Here is a 16,905-nt window from a genome sequence, read left to right as displayed (position 1 = left end):
ATTTATATCGACTACATCACAGAGAAGTAATATACAGACTCAATCAACGAGTTTGAACGTCCACTTGAATAAATACATCCAGATGAGTATTACCTAATCAATATGGATACAAGTAATTACAATGTTGCTGTTCATCCAGCAGCAATGATCACAGGCCCTGTCACCCCCTGGCCCAGTTCTGTCCCAGCTCATCATTATTCCCCCTTCTTATTGCTTTTGTAATGAGATAACCAACAGTGTATTGCATAAATTGGCTGTTATTATATTTTCACCCTCATTAATTGTGATTTGATAACTGCGTTGTAGAAAGGTATGTTTATAAAGCAACATTTATCTCTCTTGAGCAATAAAGAAAACACAAGTGATTTATCTCCATTAAATTGTCACACAAGCAGCGCAGGAATGAAAGCTAAGAATGATTTGTGCTTGAAGTTATTCTTTTTGTGAAGCCCCAGATAATGAAATGTATTTACATGATGGAACCACCATAAAAGAAAATACAAACATCATGTTGAAAGAAATATTATCTTGAAAATAAAATGGATGCTATAAAAATTATCCATACAAAATATCTTTTTAATTGTATCTTACTTTTGTGTTATGTGAACTGCAGGTTCAATATGCAGTATCTGAAAACCTCAAATAAAGATGTTAAAACACATTAAAATATCAACCCTATTGTGAAAAAGCAATACTTACATTCATCTCTTAAGCAAAAATGGTTTGGAAGAAATTGTAACAAAATACTGGTGTTGTTTCAGCAATGTAGTCTCCAGACAAACCTGTATTGAAATATATGATATTTCTGTGTTAGTCTTGTGGCACCAAGCCCATCGAACCCTATCTTCTGTCTTCTGAAAGAAAAATCTATCCACAGATTTCAGCAGAAAGCTCGACACCCATTTTACAAACAGTACCTGTGAGACAATCAACGCTTGGAATTTGGAAAAGTCGATAAAAAGTCCAATTCCTTGCATACTTTAACATTCATATATTATTTTCCACTTGCTTCAGACTGTACCACAAAAGTGAATCACAAACTCAGATTATTTCAGCTGCTCACCACCGTCAATAACCTATATTTTCTTCTAAGTCCCCAATCTCAAAAAATATTTCAGTAAAGTGAAAGCAAAACCATTTGAAACTTAAATAAAGAGCAACCAAATTGTGACACATCTGATACAGTAACACTGCTGTCACCAAAATGCCCTTGCATATTTGCCACCATACACACTGGACATGGCAATCTGAATCAGATATCTCTGACTTAAAAGCTGCACAATATCAATATTGCTTTTTGATACAAAATGTTGACTAATATCAAGAAAAAACAGATTTCTGCATAAAGACAAAAAAATGTGACCATTGCATTACACGTACAAAAAGAATATGACTGATCATTAACAATGTATAAATTCAAATATATATCAAAGAATACTCTAAGCAGATATGATTTTCCTGGTTCAGTTTGACCACAGGAGTTGTTTGATTCTTCACAGCACCAAGAGGCATCACTCAGTTTTGGGTATCAGCACAAGAAGAGGCCTTTCACTCTGCTGTAAACATGTGGTAGAAACATGCTTATAAAACAGACTGAGTAAAGCTGTGTGAAAATTTTGAACTTCTCAAAATGTGGTACAAATAAAGCCTTTAACTGTGTGGTACACATAAAATCCTGTAGCTGTAGTCTTGTTTCCAATTCAGAATTCTTTCGTACGTATTGATGCATACTGGAATAACAAGCATTCATGTGTATTCACGCAATAGACCAGTGGGGGAAATAGAATTGATCATTCCTAACGAGTTATAGTTCTGCCATGTACCTTAGAGACAAAGTGAAAAACTACCTTTTTTAAAAAGTACTCACTGACTTGTCAAGTGACATAGGAATATACCACATAATGCACTGTACACATCATGAGCAGGAAGAAATAAGGACACAAAAATACTTCCTTGTTTCTCATCAGCGACATATCCAGAAGATATATTTATGATGTTTTGTACACAATTTGGTCATGGAGCTGGAGACCTGCCATCTATGTTATCGACTTTGGAGAGGGGTTTCATAAGTTGAAAGAACTTGTCCCCAAAGCTTTTCACATTGTGATAAAATATGTCTTAACAAATGTACTTTGCCAATCAGAATAGATGGATTTTGAAGCATTGGGGCGACATTTTGGTAGAAGTGGTTCAGAAATCAAACTATGAAAATTTCATCCTTCTTATCCAAGTTTTTTTTCTAAAACCCGATGATGACACAAGAATGCGTAATGGTAACCTTAGATTGATTGTATACAAATAAAACAAGAAGGAAATGAAAGATATATAAACATACTGATACCTAAAATGTATTGATAATAACAAACAATATGAACTATATAGCCTCACAGACTGATATATGAAAAGAAATGAAGTTAATGGGTATTAGGGTCAAATAGGGTAACAGAGAATGAAAGCAACCTGACTTAGGGACTACTCAAAGAAGACAATTAATCTAAAAATCTGAAATTTTCTTGGAAATTTACTTATACAAAAATACAAATCTGTAGGGAAGTCTAAGGATCTATCTTCTAGCTGTTCAAGCACCAGTACAAGGTATATTTTCCAACACATGGCAGTTTTGTCTTACTGATTCTAAGCCAATACAGCATGAGAGGATGAAAAGTACCCTCATCCTTCAATAAATATCCATGCAGAAGTCCCCCGTTCTCAACAACAAGACAAGAGGATGTACCACTGAGACAGGGGATTGTGCTGACGCATAAGATAAACTTGCAGAGTCTTTCCACCATCATCAACTAACCCAGGTAATCCAAACACACAGCTATCTGCATACACTTGTGTGGACAGTACTGAAGGAGAGTCCTGCGAACAGGAAGGAGTGCTGTTTGATCATTATGGGATGACCCTGTCTAGAGCCACAATATGAACACAGCTGTATGGACATAGTGGAACATGCATTCAAGGACATAGCTTTGTCCACTGACAGGCAATGGTACAGGTTTTATCTACATATGTACATATACTGACTGTCCCAACTGTTGATCAAGAGAGTTGGCAAGTTGCCTATGGAATTTCACTAACTGTCTGATGAGTATAAAGTGTTCCTGTCCTATATCAGCGAATAAAAGTCCATACATCATGACCAAGATGAACTAAAACTTATGAAACAGTTAAGTTGTGGATGTTTGATCCGAACATTTTGGCACCAACTGGCATTTGCTTACAGGATAATAATCCCATAAAATATTAAAAACATTATTTGATAAAGAGAAGACATACTGTATGTGAACTATTTTGATTTAAACCATTCAAATCATAATTATGGGCTAGTTCCATCTACATCTGATATGTTTGCTTTTGATTTCTGGGAGTTCCCTGTACTCTAACACTATAAAAAGTCTTTATTCCTGAGAATGAAAACATTATACACTTTGCACTTTGAGTTTACATCCTGACAATAGTAAAGAGCATTGGTACAATCCTAAGGCAGAATACATCAGATGCTCACAATTTTGTTAACCCAAAACATATTTGCACAAACATGGATGCCTCTGTTGGCTGAAGATGGCTATCACAGTTGTGGAGTTCCTGTATTTTCCCAGAGTTTATCTGACCACAACTGCTCTACCACTCTCTCGTATATACTCCATGACAGGAATGTGGACATGAGCATCAACACTGCTATTAAACAGGACCAAGAAAACATCTGCATCTTACAACCAGAACCAAATCTTCATGTGCCACAAGGGGCAGCTCAACACAGGAATATGACCTTCCATCATGAGACATTCCCTACACCTCTGTTTACTGCACATCATGATATTATGGTATCATTTTGATATAAATGTTTTAAGTTATTTTGAATACTTAAGAATTGGAACTGTAAGGTTCTATATGATGATGTATGGCTGACACGGTGAGTATCCATATTTAAACTATAATTTAACCACATTATAAAACAAAGAAAAAGATTAAACACAAAGAAATAAAACCTCAGAACACTGAGCTACCCTTGAGGGCAAACCCTTGAGCTACTCTCAATAATATGCTTGGTCACCAACTTACAAAAAACACATATATAGGGAGGGGTAAGGGGAGAAAAAAGAAGGGTTACATTCAAAATATCTTTTGTATTTTGTTGAAATCAGTTAAATTACATGTCCATTGCATAAATAAAGTAACTAACTAAAGGAGCTTATGATGGAATGAAATGTGGAAAAACAGAAATTATTCTTAGGAGGTAGTACTCGAAACAAAATGTCATGGCATGAAACATGTATTCCAAAGCAACCTGATTCTCAAATGAATGACATACATACACAAATGTACATAATGATGCTGATAAGCAGTACTTATATGATTGGTGACCAAACATGAAGCTGAGCTAACTAACAACTTCAACACAACAAGAAACTTGTAACAAATACACTTAGAGCATGGATTAAAATCAAATCAACATCCACAATAAACTGACTTGTATTATATCTGTGTTTGAGTTCCGGTCAGTGAGTAACAGTGGGTGATATTGAAAAGCCTCTAAAAGACAGACCAACAAAGTTAAAATGCTGTGCTGTATCACATAAGATTTAAAACTTGGCACATAATTGAGCAATTCTAGAGGAAAGCAAAAGTAGCAAAGAAATGGGTAACAACACATGGAAATGGCAACAAGAGATCCTCACAGCAGTACACTGTGCAGGAGCTGTATGGTGTCAGCAATGATGGGCAATCCCAACAGGTTTGAAGAACATATTGATCATATTTTGAAGTGCACAGTCTTATTTTGGAAATACTCCAAAAGATGTCAATCCATGTGACTGTATTTCAACAAGTGACAAACATGTTCTTGAGTGTCACTACCCCCCTCCCAAATAATGTCATGTGGTCATGGCTATCTTCCTTGGCCACTCCCTTAGCACCTTAGACACAAGGCAATCGTCGGTCAACACCCAGTCCTCACTCTCAACACGCAGCATGGATCCATATTATGTCCAAAGAAAAACACACTCTTCACCCTCAGATATTCACAGGTCTGGAGACACTGAAACTCAACATACAGTTCCAGAGACTAACACAGTTCTAACAAATGCAAGGGTTCAACTGTTTTTCACTCCATTGACAAACACTTCTCCTGTTCATCAGATACATATCATTGTCTATAGGGTTCATCCCTGTATCAGACATCTCAACAGTTTGCTCTGTCATACACACATTCATGATTTTCCATTTGAAATCTCAGTTTTGAGCTCAAAGGCCTACAGTGTATATAAATATGTGTGTGGATTATGTTTCAACAAGGATGTATAAATAACATGAGTTGTGTCAAGATGTGCAGCCTAACATGAACATACGAACTTGAAGTACTTCAGTCAACCAGTCACCCAGTTCACAAGAAGTGCCACTGACTTCTGTCAAACGCAGAATTGCTCGTCTTTCAATCACAGACTTTGAATCTCATGGGGGAAGTTTTGCCTCCATCACAAGGGAATCCAACATTGTCTTCTTAACCGTCACTGACTATCAAAGGGAAGTAATCCTCCTTTCTCATTCGCACACCTTCATAGCAGAGATACGAAGCAAAACAACTGATGAGTAAAAGCCTCAAGGAAATAAATGATCGATGAACTTCCTCCTGATGTTTAGGCCTCTGTGACCAATCCAAACATGAAAGACTTGTTTTGCCTACTGGCACAATTGAAACAATCACAGTTCGGCTTTGACACCGCATCACACCATGATCTCATCTTCCTCAGCTGGGTTCTTAAAGTCTGGTATTGATAAGAAGCTCGACTCGATGACCATGTGGTCCACGAACGATCCCGACACACCAGTCCTCTGTACAGTGATTGTTGGCACAGGCACATCGTCAAGTTCATCTTCGAGAAGACTCCCACACGACTGATACTGTAACCTGGCCTTCTTGATAGCAACAGAGTACCTGGATGGTGGCTTCTTACACGGTTGAATCGTTCTTCTCTTTGTCAGATGTACTAGAGACGGGGGACTGACTGAAACAAAGAACAAGAAAATCATCCAAATTTGTGGTTTACTTTTTGGAAAAACTTCTGAAGCAATTAAATGCAAATCTTGAACAGTTCAAAATACATATCTGCTGTCATATTTTATTTAAAAAAATTACTTTTGCATTGCTAAATGAATATAACATTTGTAAACGTGAATGAGTGATATGATGTGGTTCAGTGCAACTGGAACTTATGTGATACTAAGTATATATTAGTAGTTGTAGTGGTAGTAGTATAGTCAAGTGACCTGAACCTTCATTTAGAAACAAATGTGACATTACATGTAGTCAGGCATTAAAACCTTGCCCTTCAAAGTAAACGTTTTAGCACTATAAATGTTCTCTTCCTCTCCCAGTATTGCCTTAGAATTGCAACTGAATGTTAATTTGAAAAAGCTGCATTCGACTTAACATGCCTTTAAACAGTTCAGCACAGATAGCATCAGTTAATATGAACCATGTAAATAACTAGTCATGTGCATCTAACTAATAGAGACGACAGGTTGACATTTTATCTCTAATCTAATCTAATCTCAGATCAGTATCTTTAAGTTCAAGAATAGGGAAAGACAATAGTTTGGAAGTGGTGAAATCAGGAGACAACAGCTTGCCTCAGTTGAGCAGCTAATGCATGACAAACATTGCTGTTATTCTACATAGTTCAACAATTAGCTTTTGAGATATAAATCATAACTTGATATTTCCATATCATATACGTTGAAGACATTGTATTATGCAAGTATTTGGATATCATAATACAAAGGCTTTAATCGTAAGAAGTGATATTTATGATATGAAAATACACAAGGATAACAATTTCTTCAACACACTATCCATCAATGTTTAAGTTAAAATTTTGCTAAAAGAAGTAACTTTAGACTGAAAATGCGCCATTTTTCACTAACAGCTGAATGGTCTGCAGCCATATCTGTTTATTAGTTTACAATGCAAAGTTTATTTGAAATAATTACACTATTTGTTGTGTATAAGACGCTTATAGCTAAAATTAAGTTTTGACCCTTTATTGAATATAATAAGGTAAGGCAAATAAACCAAGAATCCATTAATTTTAGATTCGAAAAACCAAACATCCTCCTGATCATTCTAACGCATTCCTGTGTACACAATGTGCAAGTCTTTGTAGGTACAGACATACAACATACAGGTCAAATATACACGGGACCAATCAGTTCCTATCTTGGATGACTGGAATTTAAATTATGGAAATATACTAAATACCATTAAGCATACTTAAACAAAGTATGTTGACAGGGAAGATCTTTCTCCATTACCATTAGCGAGATACCATGCTGAGGTGAAGGATCCTACCCACAACACTAGTGTCCCCAACCTAACCTTCTGTGATAACATGTAATACTAATAATAATGATAATACATATAAAAGAAAGTCTCTAGCCACAATCAGCCATAAACACTTACCATCATCAATCACAGCACCAGCTGACAGAAACTAAAGAATCATTTATCAAAGCTAGAAGAGTTCAACAGTGAGGAAGAGTTCTTTGGAAAGGAAGGACTAACACAGCAAACATATCAGTCATAGAGAGGAGTATGAAGATAGGTCTCTGCAATGCATCTTAACTCTCATTCACTACAAACTACAAGAAGAAATGGCACTTGCTCTACCAAGATGGATCTGAATTACAGAAATCTACACGTTCCTATTTGGATCTCAGAAAAGCAGCATACTTCCAAAATAAAGCTTCGATGTGTTCTCAGCCAGGCACTTGGCTATAGTCAACATGCAGTAAAGACAACAGTCAGCTTCAGCCCTCATACTCAGAACCATGCCATATAGGAAACATTACTCTCTTCCTGTCAAAAGACTGATGTAAGGGACTAAGAGACTAAGTCTGGCTCAAATCACTCTTGACAGTTCAGTTTCATCAGTGTCAGCTACATGTGGAAGGAAGCACTGAGAAGTGCTGACCTTGAACATGGCTATCCCAGAAAACTCACCCAAGCACCTCGGAAATCACACCAACAATAACAGGTACCTGACATGCCTAAGGGATGCAACTCTGTACATCAAATTATGGAACTTAAGAAGACTTGGTCTCGCTATGGGAAAGAAGATTTAATACCACTTCACAAGCATGGGCGGTCAATAGCACCAGATACAACTATGTGCAATGACAATTTATTATGTAAAAACATATTCAAAAACTGAAATGTTTGCCCTCTCATGATTAGTGAACCCAAAGAAATAGGATGACTGTTAGATATATTTACTGCCTGCTGAAATAATGCTGGGTATTTGAAAGGGTCAAATACATCTTATCAATGAAAATGGTCAACCAATTCTTGTCACATATCATTTTGGGCATAGCTTCATGGAGATCATCATGTGCCAACTTTTGTACATCACACTTGTAAGAGAGTTTGGTGTCTATGCATCAATAAAAATATGAAGAAATGACTTTGATAAAACTTATAAATCTCTGAATCTTCATTCCTTTATTGGCAAACATGTTTCGACCATTGGATTAGTACTGTGCAAGTGGGGGTTTTGAAATACATAAATATGCAACATCAGATTAGGACTGTGCAAGTGACATAATTGTGTATATTTATATCCACACAAAGATATACTTATGGACACGTTTCCTGTGTCACATATACCAATGTTTACACAGTTTAAATAATGACACAAGTTATCCCAATCCTTACTGACAGGCCAAATTTGTAAAGACCAGACTAGTCCTAGAGGAGAACTCAAGGCCATCAGTCTCAAGGGCCCCCGACTACCCACAGCCATCAGACCAACTAAGGCCATCAGACTACTCAAGCTCTTCAGACTAGCCACAGCCATCAGACTAGTCAAGGCCATCAGACAACTCAAGGTCATCAGACTAGCCACAAGTCATCAGGCCAGGCAAGGCCATCAGACTACTCAAGGTCCTTAGACTAGCCACAGCCATCAGGCCAGCCAAGAATCTAAAGCCAGCCAAGCCTATCACACAAGACCAGCCCTGACCATCAAATCTCCCAATATCACTGGTCCAACCGAAGATCTGCCAAATCTGTAACACCTAACAGTCATGTCTGTCAGATCTATGTAGAGCTGGAGGTCTACCCTTATCTATAGGTAGAAGCCATGACCATCTTACTGAATTACACAATGAGGGCTGAAGTTAACTCTAGCCACCAGCATCCAAGTATCTCTTCTACAGGTTAGTGATCCCATTCCATATAGGCTTGTTGTACACACGGGCAGGGGTGTTTATATACCAGTAGTTAATTCCAATATATACGAAGCTCATAAACTGAAGACTTTTTACCTGTCACCATTTGTTTTAGCTAAAACGAAACAAAGGAGTGGCAAATGATATTTGCATGCAGAAAGAAGGAAGGAGGAAGCACAGCAACAGAAAGCACACAACATTCCCCATGTGCCATCAGCTACAAACACTCATTTTCTGAATATCTATTCCTGTCATTGGCTTCACTGGTACTTCTTTCAAATGAATTCAAAACATAAATATCACGTAATCATTTTACTCTCAGACTAATATGAACTACTCCAAGGAAGTTAAGGATACCTGACTTCACATATTATCATGGCATGGCTGATTAAGTAAAGGATTACAAAAGAACTAGGAGAGCACTGAGTGTTTTTGAGTGAAGTATGCTATAAGACAAAGAAACAAACATAAATATTTTCTTGCTTAAAATTTAAAATTCTTCAATGCCTCAACAGTTGATTAATACCACAGTCAGACAGTCTGGAGATAGATACAAATATTCAGGCACATGAAGAAACAACACAGCGGATGAACAAGACAGAGACAAATGTAATCTAGTTACACACATGAAGAATATATTTGTCCACACACTCATTAAGTGTACACTCTGATATGTACATATATCTTAATGATTCAGGTGTCATATGGGGCAGGCTTTCTGTATTTATACTGTGGTAGTATAAGTAGTTAAGTGTATACTTTAATACAAATGAACATTAATTATTTCATCACTATTTCATACATTTCATGCATTCAATATAATCTGGGCTATAACACACACATGAAAAGGGTTCATACAGAATTCAAAATCACAAAATTTAAGGCAACAGCTGCCTCGTTCAAATGTGACATTCAAATGCAGATATTTATGCTAGTCAAGACTATTATGAAATTGTTCACTGTCAACACAGCACTCAAGCTGGAATCTGTTTATCATGAGAAAAGAGCTCTGCAACTATAGACAATAAACAGATAGTTTTCTTCTCAATAAATTGTGTCCTTTAATGTTTAAACATATTTCAGAAGTGGTTTTTTTTCTTTTTATATGAAAATTTATAATCTTAAGATTATCAATTTCAAGGCCTCCGTAAGACAGAATTTATACTGCAAGCATTTCTACTGTCTACTGTGTGAACCCTGTTCTTCATGAGGATAAGGAGCATGATACATGTCGCCAAGCCATATAATGTGGCCGACCTCTATGGACATATACTGCTGTACATGTACAGAAGATGGCATTCCCAACCTACCTGGCAGATCAAACGTTGAAGCATATTCTTCATTATCTTCCAAGTCATCCATGGGGTCGAAGGAACTCTCGAACTCATCGCCTGTCAGCATGTCCTCATCAGAGCTAGCCTGTCGAGGTTCCAGCACTGGCAGTCGGGTCGTCAGGTTATCCCTGGAGGAGGAGGAGAGAGGGAGGAAGTGAGTTTAGTTTTACTCCCTGCGGTCGACACCACACATGAGCTTCACACACTGTTCGCATGTGGGGAATCAAACATGAGTCTTTGGCACGACAAGTTGACATGACAACACTTTAACCACTAGGCTATTTAACTAAGAGAAAATAACAGTTGTGTAATTGATTGATGTAATACTATTAACATCTTGTTTCCGGAGACAACACAGATCAATAAAATGAGGTACTATTAAATTTGCTCTTTTGAATGAAGGACTAGTTAATAGAATTTACACAGTAATCCCTATAACCGAAAACCTGAGGCAAGTATTTTCATATTGGTTTCTTTTGTCTGCTATGAGTCATCACTGACATACTTTTCTTTGTGTATGGAAGCTATATGAGCAGAGAGAACCCGTGCTTCTTCTATCAGCAGAGTCTCTTCCTCTTCTTCTTCTTCTTTGACAGGTATGGGTGATATTGGCTTGTGCATCGACACAGGTCTTGACTGGAGACATGAAACATAACATGAAGAGAAGATTATAAATGTCTACAACAAGGACCCTGGAATATAGATTGATTACCTGTGAATTGATGTCATCAGCAAAATACTTTTTTTATGACTGGCAAAACACAGAAGGTAACTCACCTTGGGGGCTCTGATACTGGCTCGGACAAAGGACAATCGGTCAGCAGCAGATTTCTCTGCCGATTCCAATGTGTGGATATCCTCTAGAGTGGCATTCACCTTCATCAGTTGCTCTCCCAAAATATATTCTATACACCTGCAAAACACAACATCATGCGTGAGTTTAAAACACTTTTATCATTACTCTATCACATTATGGGGTGGTGAATGCAAGCTTAATTTGAGTTATATCCCAGCAAATCAGTTTGAACACTACTTTGGTAAAAAGGTACAAAACCCCAGCAATGACTTTTGACATATGTAACATTCTGTCACCAATTTCTCATCTTTTTGAAATAACTAAATTCCATTCCAGCTGGTGTTGTGTTAACTACATCACTGCTTAGCTGAATCATGCCAATACTCACATTGTCTGTCGGGGCACCTGGTTGAGGCTCTCCTGTGCCTGCATCACCTTATTGCTTCGTAACAGACAGGGTGCAAATATGATGGCCAAGCCGTTGCACGACATCTTGTTGCTGCCTTCATGCATTGCAACTCTGCAAAGGGGGCAACAACCATATACTTCATATATTCCAAATGGACAAACTTCATTTCTGAACTCTATTTATATGACTCTGTTGAGAAATGACACTTGACTTTAGTTGAAAACTCTTCATAATCACGTCATAAAATACAATAAACAATATTGAAAACAATGTCACCAAACTGATTAAAGGACATTTTCTAATGGTGTTTACCTGGCTAGATGGAACATAAGCCTCTCACAAAGGTTGTAGTTGGCCTTGGGGAGTCTTTCTATCACAGTAAATAATGATTGGATTCTTTCTTTCTCATCTTTGATCTCTGGCAAAAAGAAAACATGAGATCAGATTATCTGTAAAGATATATAACAGAAGCCATACATCAAACCTAGAAACACATAATCTATTTAACCATCAACAGTAAGTAGAATTCTGCAAATTTGTTCCTGAATGAATCACTACAATGATAAATACTCATTTCTTACACATTATACACACAGAAAAGAGTCAGCTTAGTTTTATGCCACATTCAGCAATATTCCCCCCGTATGGCAGCAGTTTGTAAACGATTGAGTCTGGATGACACAATCCAATGATTAACAGCATGAGGATCAACATGCACATACCTGCAGCTCTGAGGAAATCATCATAGAGGTCAAAGGTGAGGAGAGGTTCTGGCAGTTCACGGAAAAAGCACTTGAGTGTGGAGGTGAGGACATGGACTGGATATTCCTCGAAGTCCACAGCATCAATATCTGGTTAACATCAAGATCAGTTTGTTGTTAAATACCGCAACTTTCAGCAACATACCAGCAATATCATGGCAGAGACACCAGAATTAGGCTCCAAACATTGTAACCCATGCAGGTAATCAAACCCAGGCCTTCGGCATGGCAAGCACACGCATTAACCACAAGGCTAAACCACTGCCCCTTCACATAGAGAAATGTATCAGCTAGCATTGATCTCCCAATGAGGTCATCGCTTCAGATACTCCCACTTGTGGTCTGGTCCCACTGGTCTGTGCATCTGTATTTTACATCAATAAATACCTCCACTGACCTGATTCTATAATCTGTCGTAGGTGTCGGACTTTCGGTGCTGCTCCAGACTTCCTGTACAAGCCCTCCGTGAACATACCATGCATCTCTATCGTCTGTATCAACCTCTCTGCCACTTTCGGCACCTTACAACCCTCGGACACAAGCGACTCTAAGCCAGCACCAAATATCTGAGAGCTCACCTTTCCCTGCAACAAAGAAAACTTAAGAAACTGATTTCTTGAATGCTGTTTATTGCAATACTCAGAAATATTCCAGCTATATGACAGCCTGTAAATCAACTACAGTGGACCAGACAATCCAGTAATTGAGATTAATCCCCATCATGATTTTGCTAGTATATTGCAATAAGCGGCATATAATTAACTCAATCAATCACCCCACCCACTCACTCGTATGACAATTTGGGATGGTGAGTTTCTGTGAATTACTGTGGAGGAGGTAAGGGACATATAACGCTAGATGTGCTCTCACCTGAGTATCTAGAGCTCCCCGACAGGTTGGCATCGTCTTGGTGCTGCACTTTTTATGACATGTATATTTACACACTGAAAACAAGACAACTGACAATGTACAATCTAAATCTGACTTTTAATGTCTTGACATAAAACTGATGACATCTTTAAATCATGCTAAAAATTCACGGACACATGAAATATCATCACTGAATAATAAATATGTGAACAAGTTCTATATGAAACAATATGTTCCATTACATCAATCTGTCTGTCTGAATGTATGTATGAAACGGTTACTGGGAATAGCCTCTACACTCAAAATCTTTTAGTCTCAACAAGTACAGTTTGAGAACAGTAATCTGCTACTGTCTATACAATGGCTAAGCATATGGAGTACAGTGTGGTAGCTACCTTGACAAACTTGTCCCTTCTCCATGATCCAGATGAGGGAGGAACACAATTCACAGAACGTGGGAATGTTGAACTGAACCTGCAGAAACTTGTGACCAAGATGCTCCTGAAAAGTACATACAAAATGCTCAACAACCGTTAATGAAAATATATACAAAATGTTCAACAATCCTTCCTGAAACATACAAAATATTCAATGACCCTTTCTGAAACATACACACAAAATGTTTAACAACCCTTTCTGAAACATACATACAAAATGTTCAACAACCCTTCCTGAAACATACATACAAAATAAAATGATCAACAACCCTTCCTGAAACATGCATACAAAACACTCTACAATCCATCCTGGTACATCAAACAAAACACTAAATAAACCATCCTGAGAAGCACACACAAAACGCTGAACGACCCTTCAACACACTATAATTATATTCAAAGACATGTTGTTATAGAAATTCTCAAGGTAGTTCAAAAGGTGATAATTCAGCATTAAAATCATTCAGTATAATAATGCAACAATGACGCTATTTTTTAAGGATGTCAACCTTTCATAAAGCATGGTTCTTCAGTATATACATTTCAACAATTGTGTTGATAAAAGAATATTGAAGTAACTCTATTCTACAATGAAGCAGACAATCACAGTGACAAAATATCATAATATCTGAGTAATTTTTCTGAAATCTAAATGAAAACAAGCTGGAAGGACCAACTGCCAGACGTCAAGTATCTGAACAGGACTGTAGTACTCACAACAGCATCCTTCCTGTTTTTATCTTTCTTAGCATTCTTGTTTTCTAATTTCTTCTCATCCTTCTTCTTCTCTTCTCTCTTTTTCCCTGCATGATTTTTTATGAACTCATCAAGAAATCCCCGAAATGCATTGATACCCATAGTGACAGGAAATGTGGCATTAGTCCTCTCATGCTTGACTTCCGCACTGAGGCTCTGCTCAAAGTTAGACAGCAGGTCACGATACCGTACATACACAGCATCCTTCTGTAATCACAATCCAGTGTATCCTTGTTAACAATGCACAGCCATCATTTCTTCTAACAAAGTAACAAGCATTATCAAAAAAAAAACATTTTATAAATGCTTAATTAGCCTGCTTTGACATATTTTCACAAAATATATACATTGTTTTGTCTCAGAAAAACATCTTTTTCTACACCATTTATAAAGTAATTGAGCCCCGTTTTGCCCTTAACTACTTTTGTTAAAGCATCTGACTGTTTGTTTCAGCCACAGTAAGCAATGTTTCAGTTGAACTAGGCAAACCTGTGTTTGATAAGGCAAGTACAGACAACTGTGGCATCTTCTACAATCCTACACATTGTAACCACCAAAAGCAATACTTTGCAGACAAACTTGAGACACTGATGGCCAGTTGTGCTGAAACTCCATTCAGACACAGAACACATTCACATATTTCCTTTAGTATTCTGAAAGCTGAAATGTTCAAGCGTACTGCCCAAGAACTGTCTCAACTGACAGTAGCACTGAATAAGATCATTTATGAATGTAAAGTTCTTTATCATAAGGAACACCTTGCAATAAAGGGTTGACATCATCAAATTAAATAAGCCAACATTCATATGTTCATCCTCTTTGAGGATTCAAGCACCTAAAGTAGCACTACTTACCTGGCTTTCTGTTCCAACTATTGCCTTTAAATTTTTTCGGAATTCTTCTATAGCTCCCTGAAATATTTTATCAAAGATTGTCGCCCGCTTGCCCTCATTCTTGAACACTTCTTCATGCTGGAATCAAACGCAAACATACAGAGAGCCCAAAAATATTTTGACAATCATGGGTTCAAAGGAAACACCCATTTCCAGGATTCTATGTTTTTGAAAATACATACTCAGGACTATGGGACAATAAAGTATACCTAAATTTGATTGACAGTGCACCTTTCCAAGATCAAATTAACATGAATAAAAAATTATTTCACACATTAATCTCAAATCTCTGTAGGCCATCCCTACCTTCTTTCCAATGAACTCATCCAGAAACATGAGTTCCTGCAAGTCTGTGATGACAAGCTCTGCTGGGTACTGCCACTGAGACGTCCCCTCCACCTTCCAGTTGCCACGAGACTGCACCTGGCCCTGCTGCTGACGCCGCTTCTTCTTCCTCTTCTCCCGCTGCCAGCCATGCTGCGACACAATCTGGAAGTCTCTCTCATTACGCTCCTTCATGGGGGATCTTGGTGACATTGGCGTGGTCGTTGGGTGAGGGGGCAACACTGACACACCCACTGAAGGAAAACATACGGACATCAGAGAGAAGTTTAATAGTATCAGCTGGAATATAATCATGATGACATATTGTTGTGTGACACCCGATACTTAGAAATAAATAAAGTCATAATAACTGATCAAAGTACAAAACAATCTTCAGTATGAAGAGTTCTTCAGGTGTGTACTGGATGTTGGTGAATTCAACATCTGGACATGTGTCTTTGTGTCAAGTGTTTTCTTACACTTTATCCAATAAGCCACTTAAGTTTCACATGTGTACCCATCACTAATTACCTCTACTAGATTTTGAATTATTTGCATATGGGGACCCCTATACGTGTGTTGGATTGCACTAGCGTATCAGAGTTCAGGCAATAAATTTATTTTGGGCTCAGTTGTGTTGTGACTGGTTAAAAGGAAATCAAAATTAACTTAAAAGTCTCTTCCAAAAACAAGGAAGTAGTATACATATCCATAGCAAATACCATAGCAACAAACCAAAGGATCCCTGCTTATTTCTTGTCAAACGTGACTGCCTCAGTAGATTGTTACAAAATTTAAAATAATAATTACTATGAGTATTTCTCCACCTACATGACAGCGGCAAATAGTTTATTCAGTCTACACCAATCAAGTGATCAACAGTATGAGCAACATTTCATACTAGAAAGGTACAGACAACCTTAACCACCTAAATGTTGCAGGAGACCTATTCCAACTCAGAATACCCAAGGGTCTCTTTTCACAGCCTAATATAAAATGCCTTTCTGTCTCAAGAGGATCAGGTGAATAGTCACTTACATAGTCAAGCTGTGGACTTATCACATAACTGGATGCTATGCCAGACCATTTCATTT

General features: G+C 37.6%; 1 protein-coding gene across 12 annotated transcripts in view; it reads right to left on the bottom strand.

The window, feature by feature from the left end:
* Positions 1-5,465: 5,465 nt before the first annotated feature.
* Positions 5,466-16,905, bottom strand: part of LOC137277737 (unconventional myosin-IXb-like) — a 96,697-nt gene continuing 85,257 nt past the window's right edge. For 11 of the 12 annotated variants that reach the window (XM_067809635.1, XM_067809636.1, XM_067809638.1 and 8 more), the window contains 13 exons: positions 15,794-16,065; positions 15,449-15,565; positions 14,556-14,801; positions 13,797-13,902; positions 13,402-13,475; positions 12,929-13,115; positions 12,493-12,621; positions 12,083-12,188; positions 11,750-11,881; positions 11,343-11,478; positions 11,071-11,201; positions 10,542-10,693; positions 5,466-6,011 (listed from right to left, as the gene is read on the bottom strand). In XM_067809635.1, coding sequence (XP_067665736.1) covers positions 5,731-6,011; positions 10,542-10,693; positions 11,071-11,201; positions 11,343-11,478; positions 11,750-11,881; positions 12,083-12,188; positions 12,493-12,621; positions 12,929-13,115; positions 13,402-13,475; positions 13,797-13,902; positions 14,556-14,801; positions 15,449-15,565; positions 15,794-16,065 — 2,069 coding nt within the window. In that variant the 3' untranslated portion in view covers positions 5,466-5,730. Of the gene's footprint in view, positions 6,012-9,327; positions 9,347-10,541; positions 10,694-11,070; positions 11,202-11,342; positions 11,479-11,749; positions 11,882-12,082; positions 12,189-12,492; positions 12,622-12,928; positions 13,116-13,401; positions 13,476-13,796; positions 13,903-14,555; positions 14,802-15,448; positions 15,566-15,793; positions 16,066-16,905 lie in introns of all 12 variants that reach the window. The other variant, XM_067809646.1, reaches the window with a different exon arrangement.

The sequence above is a fragment of the Haliotis asinina genome, chromosome 3 (assembly GCF_037392515.1).
Source record: "Haliotis asinina isolate JCU_RB_2024 chromosome 3, JCU_Hal_asi_v2, whole genome shotgun sequence".
NCBI classification, from domain to species: Eukaryota; Metazoa; Mollusca; class Gastropoda; order Lepetellida; family Haliotidae; genus Haliotis; species Haliotis asinina.
Note: the sequence above shows the minus strand (reverse complement) of the source record. Positions and strands in the feature narration are given on the sequence as shown.